Source organism: Chrysemys picta, chromosome 5 (genome assembly GCF_011386835.1).
Source record: "Chrysemys picta bellii isolate R12L10 chromosome 5, ASM1138683v2, whole genome shotgun sequence".
NCBI lineage: Eukaryota > Metazoa > Chordata > Testudines > Emydidae > Chrysemys > Chrysemys picta.
The window spans coordinates 110,937,979-110,959,093 of record NC_088795.1 but is presented as its reverse complement, the minus strand read 5'-3'; the positions used below and the strand labels follow the sequence as shown (position 1 = coordinate 110,959,093).

General features: G+C 39.8%; 1 protein-coding gene across 10 annotated transcripts in view; it reads left to right on the top strand.

Moving 5' to 3' along the window:
• SLIT2 (slit guidance ligand 2) overlaps positions 1-21,115 on the top strand; it is a 437,206-nt gene that overhangs the window by 374,215 nt on the left and 41,876 nt on the right. For all 10 annotated transcript variants that reach the window (XM_065598181.1, XM_065598179.1, XM_065598177.1 and 7 more), the window contains 4 exons: positions 2,082-2,245; positions 9,974-10,098; positions 10,242-10,339; positions 11,851-11,990. In XM_065598181.1, the coding sequence (XP_065454253.1) occupies positions 2,082-2,245; positions 9,974-10,098; positions 10,242-10,339; positions 11,851-11,990 (527 nt within the window). The remainder of the gene's footprint in view (positions 1-2,081; positions 2,246-9,973; positions 10,099-10,241; positions 10,340-11,850; positions 11,991-21,115) is intronic.

Here is a 21,115-nt window from a genome sequence, read left to right as displayed (position 1 = left end):
CATACGTATCTTTGCTCGTGCTCTTTGGAAGCATTTTAAAAACATGGATGATCAATTAAGTTTGACCCTCTCCTTACCCCCGCCCCCACAAAAAAGTTGTTTGCCTGTTGTATTGGCAATCATGTTAGACTTCCCTATATTTTGATTTTTGAGTAGAGTAATTCCCCACATCTCAGCTCTACCTGGTGGCATTTTTGTGCCATCTCGTGGTGACATAGCATTGTGTGACAGTGTCAGCAGACAGAGTATACTTCTGCTTTTTTGGAGAGGTGACTGCTTTATGCACTTCAGCTATTTCCACCATGGGTTCTAGGTAGGAGAAAGTTATATCATGTTCTTCCCAGGAATGCTGCCAGCTTTTCTGCCACCCTACGCGGCGGAAAGTCCCGCCCCGAAATGCCGCCCCCCCACAGAGGCGGCAGAAGGTCCCGCCGCCGAAATACCGCTGCGGTCGCCGCCCCCCAAATTGTAGCGCCCTAGGCGACCACCTAGGTCGCCTAATGGGTTGCGCTGGCCTTGGTTCTTCCTCTTGTTCTCTTCCTAACAGGGGATATTTCTCTCCCTCAGTCTGAAGCTGAAAGGATCACCCTTCTCTTGAGAAGGCAGAGAGCATTTTCTCTCTCTCATGGGTGGAGAACCATTTCCTCTTTTTCTCTGGAACAATAGTAGGGAGGAGGATACCTCTCATATATGTAACATGGGAGTAAGGAGCTTAAAAGTATCTATAGAACTGGATCTGTTTGTTTTTTATTGCTCCCCATTCAGCCTGATTGAGTGAGTGGGTTCGTCAGAGTAAATCACAGAAGTGCTTCCTGCTTGGTCAGGCAGAATGAGGAGCATTTCTGCAGTCTTCATTCTGTTCATGGTATTTGAGCCATGCTCTGATCATTTTTCCTGGGATTATCTCACTTTCTCAGAAGGTCCGGTGGTGTGAGATCAGGATGTGGGACAGTCTCAAGGGCCGTAGAATACTGAAGGCATTTCCAGGACTGCCTATTGAAATGCTGGACACATGACAGATTTTTTTCTTTAAATCAGTGGCATAGCTTCATTTCATAGCAGCACAGTGGGAACCGGGGGTACATTACTATTATAAAGTGACACACTGTATATATCCTCTCCATTAACCACAAAACTGTTTGCTCCTGCCTAAGCGAGTTGTAAGAACATTTGTGCTGTCTGCTAGGAAAATGTTGACTGTTAAAGAAGACACTTTATAAATTGAGTAATTCAGAAAATCTTTTAAAATATTTGAAACAATAAAATGTGCTCAAATGTCTTTATTACAAAAAATAAAATTTTAACAGTTACATCCAGCTGAATTCAAGATAAATAGGCTTTCTATAGGGCCCACGGAGGGGATAATGATTCAATGGAACTTGCTAAAATGTTGCATTACTTCAGATGGTTAGTGGCAGAGTTCTGTCCCTCCCCAGGAGCAGGTCTTTTAGGCCTGTCTCTACTGACTGCTACTGATGCCATAAGCACTGAGCTGACTCGGGGAATCTCCTTACATAATCATGTAGAGGAGCTCTCTGATGAGATCAGTAATGATAGGTCTATATTCATTGGCAGAGCTCCAAAGAGAAAATAATAAATTGCAGTTTTGTGGGGAGAAAGGTAAAAGCAAATGATTTATGCAGGGCATGCAGCCTTGAACTGGAAGAGGGAAGTATGTTTTTTTAATGGTTTTCCCCCATTTTTTGCAGGGTGGCCTTAAGCCCCAGTTGAAGAACCACAGGAGTGCAAGGGTTTTACTTCATCCTCTGGCTAACTTTTAACTTCCCGTTACAAAATTTCTTCTGCAGCTTCAGACGCTCTTTGTTAAACTCAAATACATTGACCATTTAAGTACAAAGGGTGATACTGAGCTCATTAGCATCAGTTCTCCAAAATCCATATTAATGTAACTGGGAACAATGGCTAGCATTCTGGCAAAGTTTGTTGCTGAGTCCTAGTTTCAAAGCCAAGATCCAGGTAATCCATGTAGCGCATTTAGCTTCCAGGAGTTTTCTGCTGATCATAGATTTGTTTCTGTTATACAAAGCAAGCACATAAAACTGTTATGTTTTTCCCCCCAGTGCTATTGGAGCAAATCCTCTGTACTGTGATTGTAACATGCAATGGTTGTCCGACTGGGTAAAGTCAGAATACAAAGAACCCGGTATTGCACGTTGTGCTGGTCCTGGAGAAATGGCAGATAAACTACTTCTCACAACTCCATCTAAAAAATTTACTTGCCAAGGTACTGTTTTATGTTTTTTATGATGTGAAATTTTGAAATTTTACAGTGGAATAGTGGAATTGTGAAATGATAGAATAATCCCATACTTTCTAAAGATATTCATCATACCATCTTCACTGTTGGGTCCTTTGTCATGGGCAGGACCAAGGTGGATATTCCTCATACTCAAAGTTCTAAAGCCATTAGTTCCAGCAAAGAGCATCTCAACCTACGCAGCATAAATTCTTGTAAGTGTCCCAATTTCCAGTTCCTTTCTGACAAAAGTTGTAGAAGAAGCTTCTCTGGTTCACAGTTAAGTATTATCCCAAATTGCATTGCTACCTGTCTCAAACTGACACTGTTATAACACTTATCTTATTAATCAAAGAATATAGTTTCACTAACCTCTGGTGCTTCATTCTCAATATTTCCAGCAAAACTTGTAAACATTTCCATGATTATTAGGTCTGTGAGCCTTGCAGTTTGTGCTGCATCATAGGAACTGCCAAACTTGATTAGATCCAGTATCCTGTCTCCAGCAGTGGCCAGCACCAGATGCTTCAAAGGGAGGTGCAAGAAACCCCACAGCAGAGAAATGTGGGGTAATTGCCCTCCATGATGGTCTCATCCTATTCCCTAATAGTTTAGAGATTGTTTTAATGTTTTATCTCCTCACCAATACTCTTTTTGTTCACATTAACTTTATCACTCTGGATGTTATTGTTATCCATATAGCAGTTCAGTCTTTTTTATGAATCTGACTAGGTTTGTGGCTCAAAGGTCTTAGGCTATCCTAATTCTTGGCCCTTATGTGAAACAGGACTTCTGTTATTTTACATATTGGTCTTTTCTTTTCTTAAAACTTTCAAATGTGTAGAGCACTTTTGCTGCTCTCCCTCATCTTTAGATTCTTAAAGTTAAATACTTTGAAGCACACAATAAAAAGAACCATAAATATGGGATTATTAAGTGAGCCTGCCTAAATTGATAACTCCTCCTGAGATGCTTGATAAATGTGAGCTCAGTTTTTCCATGCAAGGCTATTTTCTTGTGGCAGTGACTTAAGCTTACAGACTGAGTGAGCTTCAAGCTCTATTGACTGATTCACCTCTTAGCAAATTCTTCAAAGACATGGTGGTGCTAAAGATGCATCCTACATTCTTTCCTAAAATAGTTATAGAATTTTACCTTAGTTGATCATCAGGACATTTTTCTTTTTCCATTTTCCAGCATGCTCACCTCAGTGAGGCTCTTTTCCACAAGTTGGGTGTTGTCAGAAGGTCACTAGGCTTTTAGTAAATTAAAGCTATTAGACATCTAACCTGTTTGTGTTGAATTTTACACTAATTCATTATGCTTTGCTGTCCCTAAGATAACTATTGTTATAGCCTGACATGACTATTACTCTATGTCAAGGCCAGTTCTTTATGAGACAAATCTGCTGTCACAAACAAATCATCTAGTTCTGACTAGGAGATTTGCAAACCATCCACATGGATTTCTCTATACACATTTGCGAAGCATTATTTCTGACATGCTTATAACTAGACAGGATATGAAATGTGCTGTACTACTAGTACAATAAACACTCTTTCCAGGCTTTGTGTAGAGGGGTAGGGTATGCGGGGGGGATCTTTTTCTCCCCCCTCCTTTTACAGTTAATTTTGTCAGGTTTTTTAATGATCTCTGTTTAAAATCAGAATACTTTAAAATGTATGAAGTGTCTTCTCTCACACACTCACTCACTATATATCTAGATCTATTCATCTTTTAGTGTTACTGTTCAAGGTATGCTCATCTTGCTTGTACTTTCTTCTGTTCCCTATTGCAGCTTTTCCTTTCTTCACCCCTGCAGGTGTATTTATTTTATAGCAAATTTTCTGGAGCTTCTTTATCACTCAAGAGTGGGGATCTGTTATGATGGATGTCTTTAGAATTACTTCCCCGCAGCTGCCATTCTGTGAAGATGCACATGATAACAGATCACCAGTCATCACCACCCTCCGCAATGAGTTGAAGGCTTTGTAACACATTTTGTCTTCATTATTCAGGGTTTTTTTTCCCCATTCATATATAAGTAATTTATCCTTCTGCATAGAATGCATCTGGCAGCAGGGACATTGGGAGGAACATGTGTTCTGTACAAGATGCCCCTGCTGGAACCAAGAATTTGGAACTTTGAAGTTCAGGGTTTCTGCTTTGGTCACATGTAGGTGCACAGACCCAAGAATGGTAATCTGTTATAATGTACGTATTCAGAGAACAAGAATTGCAGGTAATTCCTTCTTATCAGTATTTGGATTGCTATTGAAAGCAAAATGTATTGTTGAGGTTGGTTTATGTAACAGCTAGTTACTATCCAATGGAAAACAACTCTTCCAGTGAAAATCCCTTCTGAGTGGTAAACGTTCACATAAATGAATCATTGGAAGCTGGTGAATTATTTTTTAAGTTATAGGGACCTCTCCTGATTACATTTTTCCTTAGGCTATTTTTCCCTAGGATTTTTTTCTAGTTTTTATTTTTATACATACCTCTAACAGACTCTCAATCTTTTACTTTTGGCTTTTCACAATCCATGCCCTGCTTCTAGAGATTCCAGGGCCTTGTGGTTTTCTCACACCAGGTAAGGTTGTAAATAGCCTTTGAATGGGTTATCTGGTTAAGACTAGACCTTCTGACCTTCCCTACATGTACCTCAAGCAGACTTCTTTCCTAAAACATGCATGTTTACTGTTTGTTTTCCCCCCCCTCTTTTCTTGGATGAGTTTATGGGTGATACTTTGTTATATGTTGTACAATATCACTATATAAATAACCGTGGTATCCTAAATAGCCTGTTGTATTAGGATTGAAAATTAACTACCTTATTGAAATGATGGTTACCACTGCAGTGTGATTGCATTGGCCTGGAGTTGGTGACTTTAGGAACAACTTTTGTTGAAATGTAACTCAGTGTGGACATTTAGGATTAGGTCATATATTGGAGATAAAAGGACCTCCTAGGTACAAGTTAAGTCAAGGTTAAAAAGAATTTATCTTCCAACATATTTCTTTGTGAGCTAATTTTGGTTTTGTTCATATTATTTTTCCTTTAATAGACTGTAAGTATCTTACATGCTCGGTATTCTACATTATACAAAAGCCCCTCAGTATTTAACAGATTTATTTGGTGAGTAAAGTATATACGCATACTGTGGGACTTTTATATAATGTACAATACTGAGCAGTAGCCTATGGGCCTGATTCTTCTTTACATGAAGCCCCCTTTACACTTGCAGAGAGGTTGTGAAAGGGCATAGTGCAAATGAGAATTGGGTCCTAGAGCTACCCCTTCACTGCTGTTATGGTTTACAAAGTAAACAAACATCTGAGAACTATTTAAAACATGTTAGCTAAGCAACAGAATGTAGAAAGATATATCCTTTCTTTCTCTGTCAGTCTTGTCTCAGACATTCACATTATTTATCTTAACCAACCTTTGTTTTATTTCCATTTATATCTACACATACAGATACTCTAAAATGTTAGCTCATGTTTACATTAAAATTTAATGTGGGCACAAAATATTTTTAAAAACAATGTTATTTGAGCAAGAGTTGAATTAGAAGTATCTGAAACTTCCCCTTCTTTTTTGTAACCCTATAGCTTTAAAAAAGGTGAATCAATTTTTTCAGTTTGAAATAAGTATTTATAATGCAAAATCAGGCACAACTTTAACTACTGTCTCATTGGGACGTAGGCTTCTACGTGTCTAAGTCACTTTTGAAATTATAAATTAGGGCTTGTCCACACAGTGGGGTAATGCATTCTATGGGGCTGTGATTTATAAAGCACACTAATATGTTGTGAATTAATTGGTCTGTGTAAATCCTGCTGGTGTTCACCAAAGTTTCTCCAGTGTGCTTTAACATAGTACTGTTTCAAACCAGCATGGTCTGTATGGACCAGTTAATGCACAACAAAGTGTATTTTAGAAATCAGACCCCCGTAGAATGCATTGCCCTGCTGTGTAGACAAGTCCTTAGGCTCCTAAAACAGTTAAGCACTTTTGAAAATGTACCCAAGATGAAAGGAGCAGTAAAGAGAGGAAACTGAGAACAGGAGGATATAAAAGAAAAGTGTAGGATTTGTTTCTGCTCCCATTGAATCAGCAGGAATAGGAGCAGGACCTCTAGATGTGGCCTTAAAGGTGACAACTGATGTTTATTTGATTTGTAATAGCCTTCCGTAAATGAGATTTTATTTACTTTTTTTACTCACATAGTGTTTTTATCCTTTGAGCTGAATTCACATTATACAATGAAAATTAGAATGTTGGATTCTGTCTAATTAGGGTACGGTAAACTGGCTTATATAAAACGAGCTGACAGAAATTTCACCGAAAGCTCAAAACACTTCTTGAGATAATTAAAAAATGGCATTTCTTCTTTTTCACACACTGTGACACTTACTGGCCTTAGCTGCTGTTTTGATATTTCTGATCCAACACTACAGATTACCAGAAATCTCCCAAAACAGCCTCTTCTCACAGGATTTCCATTTAGATTTTTAGATCAAAGAACTTCAGAGAAGAATCAAAACTATAGATACTATTTTTTTAATTTTAAGATAACCAAAATTGTTGACAGTAAGATTTTGTTACATAAGCCGGAAAGGAAAGTGTGTCAGATATGTAAGATATACAGCAGAGATGAGGAAGTAAAGATTAAGTGTTACAGCACAGGATCATAAGTTACCAATTGCTTTTAATCAGTACATCCCACTTTCTCCATATTTGCTTGATTTAACCATCAAGTCTTTTGACAGTCATTCAGGCAGGACGTTTAAGATAATTTTATGGCATTTGTTTCAACTTGCATAGCTCTGTTGTTTGTCTCTTTAACAGGAACTTTAATTAGTTTTACACTTCTTGTTGGAAATAAGGTGATGAGACAAGAATGGTCAGTGATCCATGTACAGTTTGTGTCATTGCTAATAAACACCACCTCTCCTTACTGTAGCTTATTTTTATTTTTATTTCTTTACATTGTCATACAAGCTCTGGCATAGAAGCACACCAACGCCAGCAGTTTTCAGAGTAAACTTTTGTCAGCTTCTTCTGTGCTAGAACACTCTACAATATCTTTATGATGGCATAGCTTTTCAGCTCCTTTCCATAGATGTTTTCTTCACTGTAAAAAAAACCTCCCTATTTAACTCCCCCCCTAAAAATGTTTGATTATCACACAGGTTGGCAAGAAAAACATGGAGTATGATTTGTAATGTATTTACTATTTGGTACAAACAGCCTTCCAGTGAACTATTTTAAATGATAAAATTCTCCAGCCTTATGCCCAAAGTCATCTTTGAAGTGTCTTTGATTCGCTGGCAAAGCTATTGTTAATATTAGATCTTTTTTTTTTCCCCCACATGAAAAGTCTCTTTGCATTTTAGGTGATTTTGTGCCCCCCAAATTTTCCTTTAATATTGACCTAGCACCCACAAAGATGTGTGTTCAGCTCTGCATCTGGGTTAGCCAGTCCTGCATTACACCAAGGGAAGAAGGCTTCCATGACACATGCCAGAAGGGCCAGCAGCAACAGACAGATTTAAACAACTCTCCTGGCCTGATCCCCAGCCAGCATCTCTTCCCAATAGTTTCAATGTGAAGCCATGGCATTACTCAATGAAAGTTACTTATGCAGGATGTTTATTGCAAATAGCGACAGGTTGAAGATTAGCAAATGAAAGTTGTGTAAAATAATATTGGGAAGGAGCAGTCACATGTCAACTTGCCTTCTTTATTGCAAGGCACCATCGATGTTTCAGGGAACTTAAAAAAAATGTTTCTTTTTCAGGCTGTTCCACCCAAGCAAGAACAGATTACTTTTTGCCTGTAACAAAGCAGCTGAATATAACTGTCCCTCAGCTGCATAATAGAGATGAGGAAAGACAAGGTGTTTTTGGCTTCCTACCCTATTGAGATGTAGAGTATTTTACAATTTTCAACTTTCCTCTGCTTATTTGTGACTTTCAGAATAACAAAATATTCTTATTTTCAGCTTTAAATTTTTTTTTACCCTTTGTGTGGGACTACAAAGGAAATAAGACAAATGCAAGCCTCGACTTTACAATCGCAAAACTACGATACAAGCACTGAACTAGCTTGCCCATTTATAAAATTGCTTATTAAACAATACTCCTCATTATAAACATCTGCTTCATAATAACTATTTACTGTTCAAGAGCACAGTAATCCAACCTCACCATAGGAAAACACATAAAGTAGTGCAGCAAACCAGCCTTAGGATTGAACAGCCACATGTAAACTTAATAACATAGGAAGCTCAAAAGTTTTGGTGTTTAGTTTAGATTAATATCAAAACGTGGAGGGCCCCCTATGGCTCTCCATCCCCATGCAGTCCTCCTCACCTCACTTAGACTCTGAGACAGACTCTTCTTTACCTACTGTTGTTAACTTGGATAGTGAGGAGAGTGGGCCAATGGTTGGCTACACTTATCAGGCATTCTTAATAAATGACAGACCCAGTTGCCCTTCTGTTCTCTTTTGGTCCCATCTCCCACACGGGCCTATGAAGACAAACCATGGGTTAGGCTCTGCTAATTGGATATAAAGAAAAAATAGCCTGTGACTTCAATCATGTAACAAAAATCCAGCCAACCCAACTCATAACTAGAAAATGAATCATGGGAAAAATGTGTTTTGAAATTTTCAGGCTCCCAGTTAATTGTTTAAATAATTTCTGCCTGGTTTAGATGAATTTTTTTCTACACAAAAAAAGTTACAAGAAAAGGTACATTTTTTAAGATGCTCCAAAAATTCAAAAAGGGCAACTGTGAAGTATTTTAATATTCTGGGGAGTACACAACAAATTTCTTAGCTGATTAACATTACAAAACCTCAGATTTCATAAGTATTAGTTGCTCAATTTTGTTAGTGTGGACTTAAATACACTAACTAACAAACAGTGCTCACCTGAATTGCAGGGAAGGTGAACAGAAACATGGACACCAGCTCCAATCTGAGTCAGTAGGTGTATGCATGCGGTGACAGTGCAGTCACATTGCTTGTAGGTTCATCACATGCACGAGTGTCCACAATCTCAAGCTGCACATAGACATGGCTTTCTGTAGAGGAGGGCTAGAATAGAGGGCTGTTCACTTGGAGGTTTCATGGAGGGTAGGGTGGTAACATCATTCTATGACCGACCTCTGCGCTGTGGTCCCATGGTACCGCTATGCTTATGCAACCGGTGATAATTTCACTTGCTGAGCTTGCCAGTAGATCCTCCAGGTGTACAGTTGATATAGTTTAAAACAAAAAACAAAATGGAAAACAGCACAAAACACTGTTTTCTGTAACACCACTAGGGACAAGTCAGAAAACTGTGACATTCTGGTTTTAAGAGCCAAATGAGCTGAGACTGTGTTGTTCATTTCCGTCAGAACAGAGTAGGGTGTGAGGATGGTAGATGCAAATGATTTATTTAATTTTAGAGTTGGGGAGAAAGGAGGATGAAATAGTTCAGTGGATGTTTTTTCCCTTTAGTGTTGGAAAAGGAAGGATGAAGGCCAAATGTTTTCAATCTTGATTTAAAAAAAAAGTTAAGGCTAGCCCTGCATATGGAATATGCAGAAATACCAGGATAAGTAGAAAATAAGCAAATTAACACAAGTTTATTGTCAAAAATAAAGAAATAATGAGAGATGTTAGTTTCTGACTAACAAATGTGTATTTCCTTTAAGGGCCTGTGGATGTTAATATACTTGCTAAGTGTAGTCCCTGCTTATCAAATCCATGTAAAAATGATGGCACTTGTAACAATGATCCTGTTGACTTCTACAGATGTACCTGCCCATATGGTTTCAAGGTATGTACTGGGTGGTGAGAAGAGAGTTGAGGAAAATATAAGCTTCATTGTTCTCCCCGGTCATGAAAAGAAGTCTCTTTTTGCTCGCTTCCCCCAGTCTTTTTTGTTTTATTTTATCTTTTATTTTGTTGTTCTGTCTGCAGGGCCAGGACTGCGATATTCCAATTCATGCCTGCATCAGTAACCCTTGCCAACATGGTGGAACTTGCCATTTAAAAGAAGGAGAAAAAGATGGATTCTGGTAGCGGTTTTTTTCATCAATAAAAACAAAAGAAAAGTCTACTGAGATTGAACTACTTGTTAAGGAAAACTAAAATCTTTTGGCTATTAATCTTTGGATCCTAGAGAGTAATGAGGAGAGGAGATATTTGTTGATAAATACAAAACCACAGCAGTAGTCTTTCAGGGCTTCTGAAGTATTAGGAAAAAATTCTGTCCTCAGAAAGCTTAAAGTGCCTTAAAACTGTTTAAAAAAAATGTGATTAGTCAAGGCATATCAGGGTAAGACAACATAGTATTGACTCCATTATGTTAATTAATAGCTAGCTAGATCCCTGCTGAAAAAGTCTCACAATTCAGCTGTTGTTGTGTGTATTACTTCAACAGACAGCATGTAAATGATAAGTTGTAAATCCCAGTGAAACAGAAAATTAATGATTCATTCCGAACCACTGTGCCAGTAGATAAACATGCTGTGAGCATTTTAAATCTTGAGTTATTTAATCACACAGTACAATTACTCCAGATGTACTTCATGAATTATGAAATATAGTTCTTTATTAAATGACTAATAATTTCACATTAGAATGCTAATCTACTCCTCAAGCTTGTTAGCAATGCCACTTTAAAAAGAAATGCTCTTTATTCTGCAATTCATTAAGAAATTATCCTTATTTATATATCCAAATTCTGTTCCAAGATTAGACTCTTTCCAATTAAAAATTAACTGTATACATTTTAATATCATGCCACAGTCATGTTTTAATTAGAATCTAAAGGGACACAGTCGCAGTTTGAAACCTCATAATTTGACCTATCTTTCTTCTTTTTTAATATTGTGTGTGTTTTCAAAGTCCAATTAACAACATAATCACAGTTATGGGTGCAATATAAAAATAATAGCTACATTGAATTATATCAAAAATATGTGTTGTGTGTGTGTGTATATATTATGTTTTTATTTTATTTATTATTTGTTTTTAATATGCTACATGCTGTGAAAACATGCATGAAAGAAGATACAATCTCTGCCTTGAAGAGTGTACAGTCTTGATATATAATATAATGATAATTTATTTATCATGTATTACATTCATATATATTGCATATTAGACTCTACTCCTGCAAATATTTACATGAGTAAAGTTAAGCATGTGCATAATCTTTGCAAGATAAAGACCTTATATGTAATAATGTATTATAATACTTTGGCGATATTTTGTATGTTTTAAAAAATCAGTTTTAGAGATCAGCACTCATAAGCAGTCCTATAATATAAAGGTAGCATGCATTCAATAGAAGAACATAAATGGGGAAGGAAACATTTAGTTTTGAAATGCAGGGGATAGGTCTATATTTAATTAAAATTATTTTCTGAAAAATACTGGCAGTGTTATACAGTTTAAAAAAAACTTAAGAACACTCTTATATATGATATAATGCTTAATAACTAATGTTCTAATTATATGTTTAGTTGTCTGATCTCCCCTGCTGATGATTCACTATAAGCAAGTATATTTTCTGTTTTTACAGGTGCACTTGTGCAGATGGATTTGAAGGTGAAAACTGTGAAGTGAATGTTGATGACTGCGAAGACAATGACTGTGAAAATAATTCTACCTGTGTAGATGGAATTAACAACTACACTTGCCTTTGCCCACCTGAATATACTGGTAGGAATATGAGAGAAAACACAGGCAATTTAACACTGATTGTAAATGAATAGTCTTATGTTTTAAAGTTTGTGGATGAATCCTGGTTCCACTGAAGTCAATGGAAGTTTTGCCATTGACTGCTATGGGGCCAGGATTTCACACTGTGACTCTTTTATTTGGTTTATTTGGTAAAATGTATAATTACAAACAAAAAACACACACCACCAACACACCATGCTGCATCAACACACTTTTTATGTTCATTCATTGATTTTTTTTGTATTAACAAATAACATTTTGAAAGTTAAAAATCATTCAAATTTTATTTTAATTTAAAAGATAAAATTGTCTTCACCAGCACTAAGGTCCAGCTAAGCCCAGTGGAGGACAGCCAAGGAAAGAAGAAAAAAGTAGGAGCTGTACAGATCTAAGATCAACCCTTATGGTTTCCTTCCTTCACCTCCACAAAATATTAACTGAGCAGAGAGCTCACACCTTGCCAGAACAGAACAACGGTTGTGGCAAGAGCTCCCCCTACACTAAAACATAGTGGTGACAAGGGAATGTAATCTATCTCCCTCTGTTCTCAGCCCCAGCATGCACACACACACACACGTGCTCCCCAGTAATCTTTTCTTGTAGCTGTTCACCTGTCAGTGTCAGTTGGAGGCCAGGTATAAATCATTCCTTTTTCATATAAAGGGTGGTTACTCCAGTTGTATTGCTGTAGTCACTCTTACAGACTCTGTGGCCTCAGCTGGAAAGTGGGAATGGAAGATCCTGAAAATCAGGAACTTTAGAGAACAGGAAGCAGGATATTTTATTTATTGAGATGCATTCACTGTGTATCAGTAAATTGCTAGGTGCATATACAGCTTAAATACACAACTCATAATCAAACACACAAAGTATTTAAAGAACTGCCCTGACCCCAGAATAAACTCCACTCAATCGTCATATCCCATAATCCCACTTGGTCTCCCTGCCCCTAAGAAAAAAACATGAGAAAACAGGTGAGTCTTGCAGCATGCTCTAAAAAGCACTAAATCTAGGCTCTGGTGGATGGCCAAAGAGGGAAGTGAACTCCAGAAACAAAGGTCCTCACCAAGAACTACCAACCCTCTTCTGTGTAAGCCAGGGCAATATTAACTTGAATGCCACACCCCCACTTTAGGCTTTAAAAGTTAAAGCCAAAACTTTAAATCTGCACCCTGGAAATCAACTGGCAACATATGCAGGTCACAGAACTCAAGGAAATGTGTTTTGTGCAGTAAATACCACTTACAAGTCAGTTAACTGCATTCATACACTATCTGCAATTTCCAAATGACTTGGTGGTGTGGCTCCATACAGAGTGAATTACAATAACTGAAATAGCAAAGGTATGAATAAGTCTGGTGAGGTCCACATCTAAAAGAAAAGGACACAGTGTTCTGTTAAGTACAAATGACAGAACACTCTTTTGCCATTTGCTACTATCAGTATATCTAGGAGCAACTGATGATTCAAGAGAATCCCTAGCTGTAAGTCTTAGAAACAAACGGTAGCCAAACCCCAGCCCGAGTAAGGGTGCATATATAATGTCTGGCATTTTTCCTGTAATCCTTATATCGGTCTTATCTGAGCTGAGTCTTAACCAGCTAGCTGTCAGCTGTTTTAAAATCTCCATTAGCCACTAGGTAAGTCATTCCACTGCACAAGTAGATTGGAAGAGATGGAAGTATAGAGCGAGGTGTCATTAGCAAACCTTTTTCTGCATTAGCTCTTTTGAGGTCTTGTATATTCATGGAAAAGGTTAAGACCTCATGTGCATGAGCTTTTAGCTCTAGTAACTTTGTTACCAGTGTTTTGGTTTGTTTTTGTTTTGTGGCTTTTGTCTCAGACCTGTCTTTTCTCCAGATAGGTTAGACTGCTCCAGTCCTGTCTGCTGAGACAGGAACGTCACAGGGCCATAACTATTTTATGAACATCTTTAGCATTAATTATGTAATAGCATAAAATTATTAAGTATATTTTTATACAATTTCTGTCCTGCTTTGCTTTTTAAGTATCTCTGTGTGTACGTGGTTAGGGAAATGTAATGTAACAGATTGGGAAGTGAGAAATCTTGGTAATGTGTTTTTATTTTAATTTTCTGTTGCAGTTGTTTGTTTTTTAGTCTGGTGGCAAAACACCAGAAAACAGTACTGTAAAACAAAAAGGCTGACTTGTCCTTGGGGAAATGTCAGGTAATTACATTTCTGTGGAGGGCAGCATCCTGTCCTTGGACAGAATGGCTCTAAGAAGAAAACTTTATCCTGGTTTCTCTAAATCAAAATTTTGATTTGGTTCTGTTGTTGCTTTAAGGCTAGTTTAAAGAAAAAAATAACTTTAACTCTTACAAACAATTAACTCTGTTTTCAGAGATGTACTGTATTCACAATTCCTGTTGATGTCAGTGGGAACTGTAGGTTCTCAACATCTCTGAAAATAAGGCCAAACAGTTTTATAAGGTCTGTACTATTAATTGTATTGTATTTAGAGATTATGGTCAAGATTTTAAAATACTTCAATACCTCTCAGGCTTTCCTCATCCTGTCCCTCGCCCCCCCAAAATACTTTCTAAATATATATGGCCAGATTTGCCTGGTATATATAACTCTATACACCGTAAAATCAGCTACTGTGATTTCACCCAATGTACAATGACTTCACGTCCTACCTTAACTGACTCTGCAGTTTGAAATAAATAAATAAGCCTATCATGTTATAATTATAACTTTGTACAGCTAACATACCATGTCAAGATCTGAGAATGGGGAATGGGGAAACAGTAGTGTAAAACAATGCTACAATTGGTTAAAGTCACAAATTGTTTTTGATATTTTTGTTCTCTGCCTGATTCAAAGGTAAGTAACTAAATCTCAGTCTAAGTAACTCAATCTGCATGAAGAACTTTGTAAATTTCACGTGCAGCAGTCTCTACATACTGCAGTCCATTGTCTCCCACAGTTCTGGATATCTGGGCAGCTCTCCTCTCTCGGCAGCTTCACAGAGGCAGATCAGTGTTTGGCATTGCACTCTCTGGCCATGCTCCACCCCTTCCACTCCCCCTTCAGCTTGCCACCATATTCTTCGTGGCAGCAGACAGTGGCAGTTTTTGTTGCTCACACCCTCACTCTTCTGTTTTTTATCTTTTTCTGCCTACTTTTTGGGCAGTGGGGAGCGGTGCTCTTCCTCGCCGACATTCCTCCTCCTCTCTTGGTTGGTTAGCCCCTCAGAGATTTAACTTTCCCTGAGTCTCCACTTCAGCATCTCCCTGCTGGGTCCTCTGCCCCTGTACAGGCAAAGCAGAACAGCCAAGAAAATATTGGGTCAAATTGAAGCACTGCTCTGTCTGTGAGGCAGCTTTTCCAGGCTTGGCAGACAGTGAGTTGTGTCCAGTCTGTTACAGACTGTCTGTACCCAGACAACTGACTCCAACTCTGTTAGGTCCTGGGGCTGCCAGTTGGACAGGCAGGTCGGGTCCCCAACCCACCCAGGTAGACGCAACTCCAGTGGGGAAAATGGACCAGGAATCCCAGCAGGTGAGGCTCCAAAAGTGATGAGGACCTTGACTGCTCAAGTTGGATGTAAGTCCCAGGGAACCCCTTCAGAACAAAGTGAGGAGGCTTGTAGGGCCATAAGTCCTTCCCCCCACCCCCATCTGAAAGTGAGTCTTGAGTGCCCTGGAGAAAGAAGCAGGGCATCTAATCAACTTCCTTCTCTCAAAAGCCAACCAAGAGAGGTTGGACAAGAAGTCCCACCATCCTGCTGGGGAATGGGACTCAGCAGGGGAGGATTCTGAATCAAACCTCTTGTGGGGGCTTCAGGCCCTAAGGAAGGCAAGCTGCAAAAGGCCTCACCAAAGCCACAGCAGAGCTATTACACTCCTGAAACAAGCTAAACAAGTTAAAAAATGTAAAGAGGCAAAAAAGAGAAGGAAAAATCACACACACACACACAAAAAAGATACGAGCAGTGATGAGCTGCCAAAATCTTAATGACGGGTTCCCTATAAAAAGTTCTGATTTAAGGGATATGCCACAGTATGTATTTTTTGTACCTTTCTCCATAAGAAGTGGCAATGCATTGAGTTATTAGGAGTCATACTTAACAATAAAAACTATGTCCGTATTTTCCCGTATTTTAAAATTTAAAAATTCCTCCTGGACGGCGATTTAAGAACCAAAAAGCCTGACATGTCCGGGAAAATATGGATGTATGTTAACCCTCCCTAAAGTTCTTTTTTAAAAAGATGGGCCTGAACTAGATTGAGCTCTGTTTCACATGTGTGGGTCCCCGCCAGATGTCCCGATTTTATAGGGACAGTCCCGATTTCTGGGTCTTTTTCTTATATAGGCTTCTATTACCCCCCACCCCCGTCTCGATTTTTCACATCTGCTGTATGTTCGCATGTGTGGGTGTGCACATGTTTGGGTCCCAGCTGCTCCCTGCCCGCCTCATTGAAGCAAGTGTGCAGGGTTACTGCCCTGGGAACTGCAGGGCACCAGTGGACATGGGGCCGGCTGCAAACAGGGGCATGTGGCAGGGCTAGCTGGAGGCAGGGGATGCGGGGCTGGCTGCGGGTAGGGCAGGGGGTGCAGAGCTGGCTGGAGACAGGTGTGTGGGGCTGGCTGGAGATAGGAGGGTGGCTGGCTTCAGGCAGGGGGGTGCGGCAGGGGTTGGCTAGAGACAGGGCAGGAGGTGCGGGGCTGGCTGCAGGCAGGGCAGGGGGTGCGGCAGGGGCTGGCTGCAGACAGGGGGTGTGGGGCTGGCTGGAGGCAGGGGCTGGCTGCGGGCAGGGTGGCGGGTACTCACGGGGAGAGCGGCTCGGAGCACCCCAAGCAGCAGGATGCAGCCCAGGCCCAGCAGAGCAGCCGGGGACCCACCAGGCAGCAGCGGGAGCCCCAGGGCCAGGGATCGGGGGAGCAGCAACAGGGCCCGTGCCCAGGGCCAGGTGACGGCCCACATGGCTCCCGCAGCGCAGCGCCCCCGGCAGCTGGAGGAGGAATTACATCACTTCCCGGCCAGAGCCCATCAAAGCCGCAGCGCCCCCTCATAGGAAAGCAGGTTAACAACCGGTTCTAAAACTGCTTTAAAATTTAACAACCAGTTCGCGCGAACCGGCTCCAGCTCACAACTGGATACGAGTCCTCTGTCTTCTTTTCCTCCTCATCCTCTTTCCGCTCCTCCACTGGGGAAGGTGAGCAGTCTGGCTTTGCATCCAAACAGGAATAGGGGGGAAAATACAGCAAAGGTTTTTTGTGGGGTTTTTTTTTAAAGAAATTTAAAGCTACATGCATCAAGGCTGTTCCATGATTCAAACCCAACCTGAGCAGTCTCGTCAGAGTAAGCTTTAGAGTAAATTTCTTGTCTCAAAAGCCTTCCCCAAGGCAGCAATACCTCTTCCTTCTTCCTTCAAGGAAGTGATTAGGGATGAATGGAACAAGCCTGATATAAGGACAAGCACATTAACAAGAGCGACCTCAGGCTCTATAACATTCAAGAACCTAAGGGCTCTATTGTTGGCTCTGTAGCATCCCTCCTCTCAGATGATTAGCCCCAAGGATCCTATGGATAGAAAGATGGAGGCCATTCTCAAAAAGGACTTTGAAGCCTGCTCCACGACTCTCTGAGCGTCCTAGCAGCTACCTACTTTGCAAGATCTCAAAGCCCTTAAGGACAGAGATCGTCCTGACTTTGGTTCCATTTTAAAGAAAGTCTCCCTAGCAGCATCATTTGTAGCTGGTGCCTCAATAGATGCAATGAGCTTCTCAGCCAGAGCCTCTAGTTCAGAGCCATACACTATCTATGTCTCCATCTCCAGACAGTTGATACTCTAAATTAGTTCTTTGCACTGCCAAATTTATATGCTCTCTTCTTGTTGGAGAAAATCTGGAGAAGGTGATGGCTGACTGTGGCAAAATCCAAACAATCTCTCCCTTCCTGACTAAGTTCCCCCAGGAGAGAGTTTAGACTGGCCTTCAGACAGAGGCACTCCTTCTGCCCCTCATCCTCACACAGGTAACAGCAAAGGGACAATAGATTCTCCAAGGGAAAACAGTGAAATTGAGGCCCAGGGGAAAGCCTAGAGGGATCTCAGCACTTCAAACTTATTGTTTAGACATTTGGCCATTCACAAATCCTAGGAATGCAAAGAGATCAAAATACTTCACAAGGGAGGCAGACCCTTGAGCCATGGGGACAGACACCCTGTTGCATAGTTGGCTACAGGGCCTACTATGTGCATTTCCACCCTTCCGACTACTGGGAAAGGTGGTCTAGAAAATAAAATGAGAACAGGCGATGGTAATTCTTATAATTCCTCATTGGCCAAGGACACCTTGATTCTCAGACCTCATTTAACTGGATCTCCCACACCAGCTTCCGTGGAGAGTGGACATCCTCTCACAAAGGTCCTTTTCTTCATCTGGACTGAAAATGGCTTCAGCTAACAGCAAAGCTATTGAGAGGGAGGCGCTGGAAGGTCTTAGTCTGCCGTCTAGAGTCATTAAGGCATTGCTTTTGGCTAGAAGACTATAAAAATACTCCTCTATCTGGTCAGATTCTACAAGTGCACAGCACAATGCATATCCTGGAAATCCTGGAATACTAACCATTCTGTACTTCCTCCAGGAAGGCATAGAAAGAGACCTTCAGCCCAGTACCATTGTATGTCAGGTGTCCACTCTTAGTAGCGTGCTTATTCGCAAGATCCTCGAGCTCTCTGGCAGAAAATTCACAGATAGCAAGATTCCTTCAAGTAGTCCAATTAGCCAGATCACTTTCCAGAATGGAACCCACCTCTGGTTTTGAGAACCCTGGCAAACCATCTCTTTTGAGGAGCCTTTGACTTCACCATTGGCCTTTTATTTATCTGTTAAGACTTGTTTCTTAGTAGCTATCCAAGCTTAGATATCAAAAGAGCCTTGAAAGTTTATCTCAAACATATAGAGTCCGATTGGACTCTCTATTCATGTCCTTCCACACAAAAATGCCAGGGACTTAGAGTTTTCAAGTCCTCCATCACTAGATGGATTAGACTATGTATTGTGGAAGCCTATACATCATCAGTGTTTCCTATATCAGAAGGCATCAAGGCACAATCCACGAGATCCTTAGCAACCTCATGGAGGAATGAGCAAATGCATCCATTCTGGAAATTTGCAAAGCGACCACTTGGTCTATAGCTAATACCTTCATTAAGCACTACAAGGTGGACTCTCTATCTTCCGCAGATGTGTCCTTTGGTAGAAGGGCCTGCAGATGGTGGTCTAGAATAATATGGACCTTTGAGTGAGCTCATAAAAAGGGCTCTTCTTTCATAACCCTCCCTATATCTGATCACTGCTCACTACTTCCCGGACGTCCAGAATTGTGGGAGATGCTGGGCTGCAGAACGGAAATTTTCTTACCAATAAGTTCCTTTTTGCAAGCAGCATCTTGCACAATTCTGTGCACCCTAGATGGCTCATGAGCCAAGGATCAGCCATTAAGTGGAATCATTACCATAGGACAGTCCTTCCTGATCTAATGTACATAGTTGTTTCATTATCTCTGGAATATTTGTCAATAATGAGGCTATGCACATTTCACAGTTTGGGAATAACTCATCTGGTGGCAAGCAGGAGCAGAGAAGGCCTGGCCAGAGACTGGTTCACCTCTGTGAAGTTGCAGAGAGAGGAGATTAGCCCAGAATGTCCAGAATTAGAATTGTGGGAGATACTGCTTGCTTAATAGAAACAGTATCATAATTTTTTTAAAGGAAAAAAAAACTAACAACAATGTTCCAGGTGTATTTAAAACATTTCTCCGTAGTGTTTGCAATTCAGGCTTTTCAGCATTCTTCTAATGTGTGAGAACTGAAAATTGAAATTGACTATAAACAAAAGTGAAACCGACTAATCTGTTTTTATTGTCCTCACTGGGTAAAATGCCATAAGTAACCAGAGTATAAAGAATGACAAGTGTAAATCATTTTGTTCAAATTATATGTATTTTAGTCATCTAAACCATCATTTACACAGAAAAATAAATTTCTTACAAACATTTTGATAGTGTTCTACTAATCAGAACTAGCTGTAAAATCAATTGAAGTGAACAGTTACAGGAATGTAGGGTCAGATCTTCAGCTGGTGTAATACACCCTAGATCACCATTGACTTCAGTAGAGTTACATTGATTTACACCACTTTTTAAAGCTTAATTCCTTCCTTCTCTAAGACTTAATTAGTAGTTTGGGTTATATTTTTCCAATTAGATTCTTGCGGTTCTTGTTCTGTTCTATTAATTCTTGGATCTGTCAGTGTTGAAGATTTCATGGTGCATGGCAACTGAATGTGGACTTGCACCATGCCAGAATATTTTTTGAGTGAATGGCTGTCTGTAAATGCAGTTTAATATTTCTACACAGGATAAAGAAAATGTTGTTCGGAATTTGGCAATCTAAAATGAAAATTTTTCATGCTCGAGTTTATTTTTTGGGATGGTAGGCTTGATAGGATCTCAAGATTATCTCTGAAACAGCAATTTCCTGTATAGGTAAACTTTCAAAAATACTGTGAAGGGTGTTCTATCTCAAAACCTGTCAATGTGTGCATCTCTCTGCCACATTTTGAATATTGATATCTTTGTCTAACAGTTGGCATGGAATTGAAAAACGTGCTGTGGCTTTCTTAATAGTGACAATTCCATATCTGCCAAGTTAAGATTGTGCTTTGCAGTTAACACTATCATCACACTGTCAAAGACAAGTATGGTATGTGTGTTGTACTGTAAACATTCTTAAGATGTCACAGAATGTAACCTTGAAACCCACAATAAGCACACAGGATCAGAAGAGACCTGGAGTTGCTGATGAATAACATGTAAAGTTGCTCACATTATGTCCTGCACTCTTTAACTTTGCCTTGCTCTCTTAATTATCATCTCATTTTTATCCTCAAATCTAATGACTGTCAGGTCATTACATGTACATCCTAGAAATTAAAATTGATCATTTCTCTTGTTCATTACCATGTCATTAGAACACATATCTCCTTGGTCTAGCCGCGCAACTCTTTCTATGTCAGCAGTAGCACATACTTCTTACTTTTCTTGTTTGTTTTGTTCTGCTGTAGGTA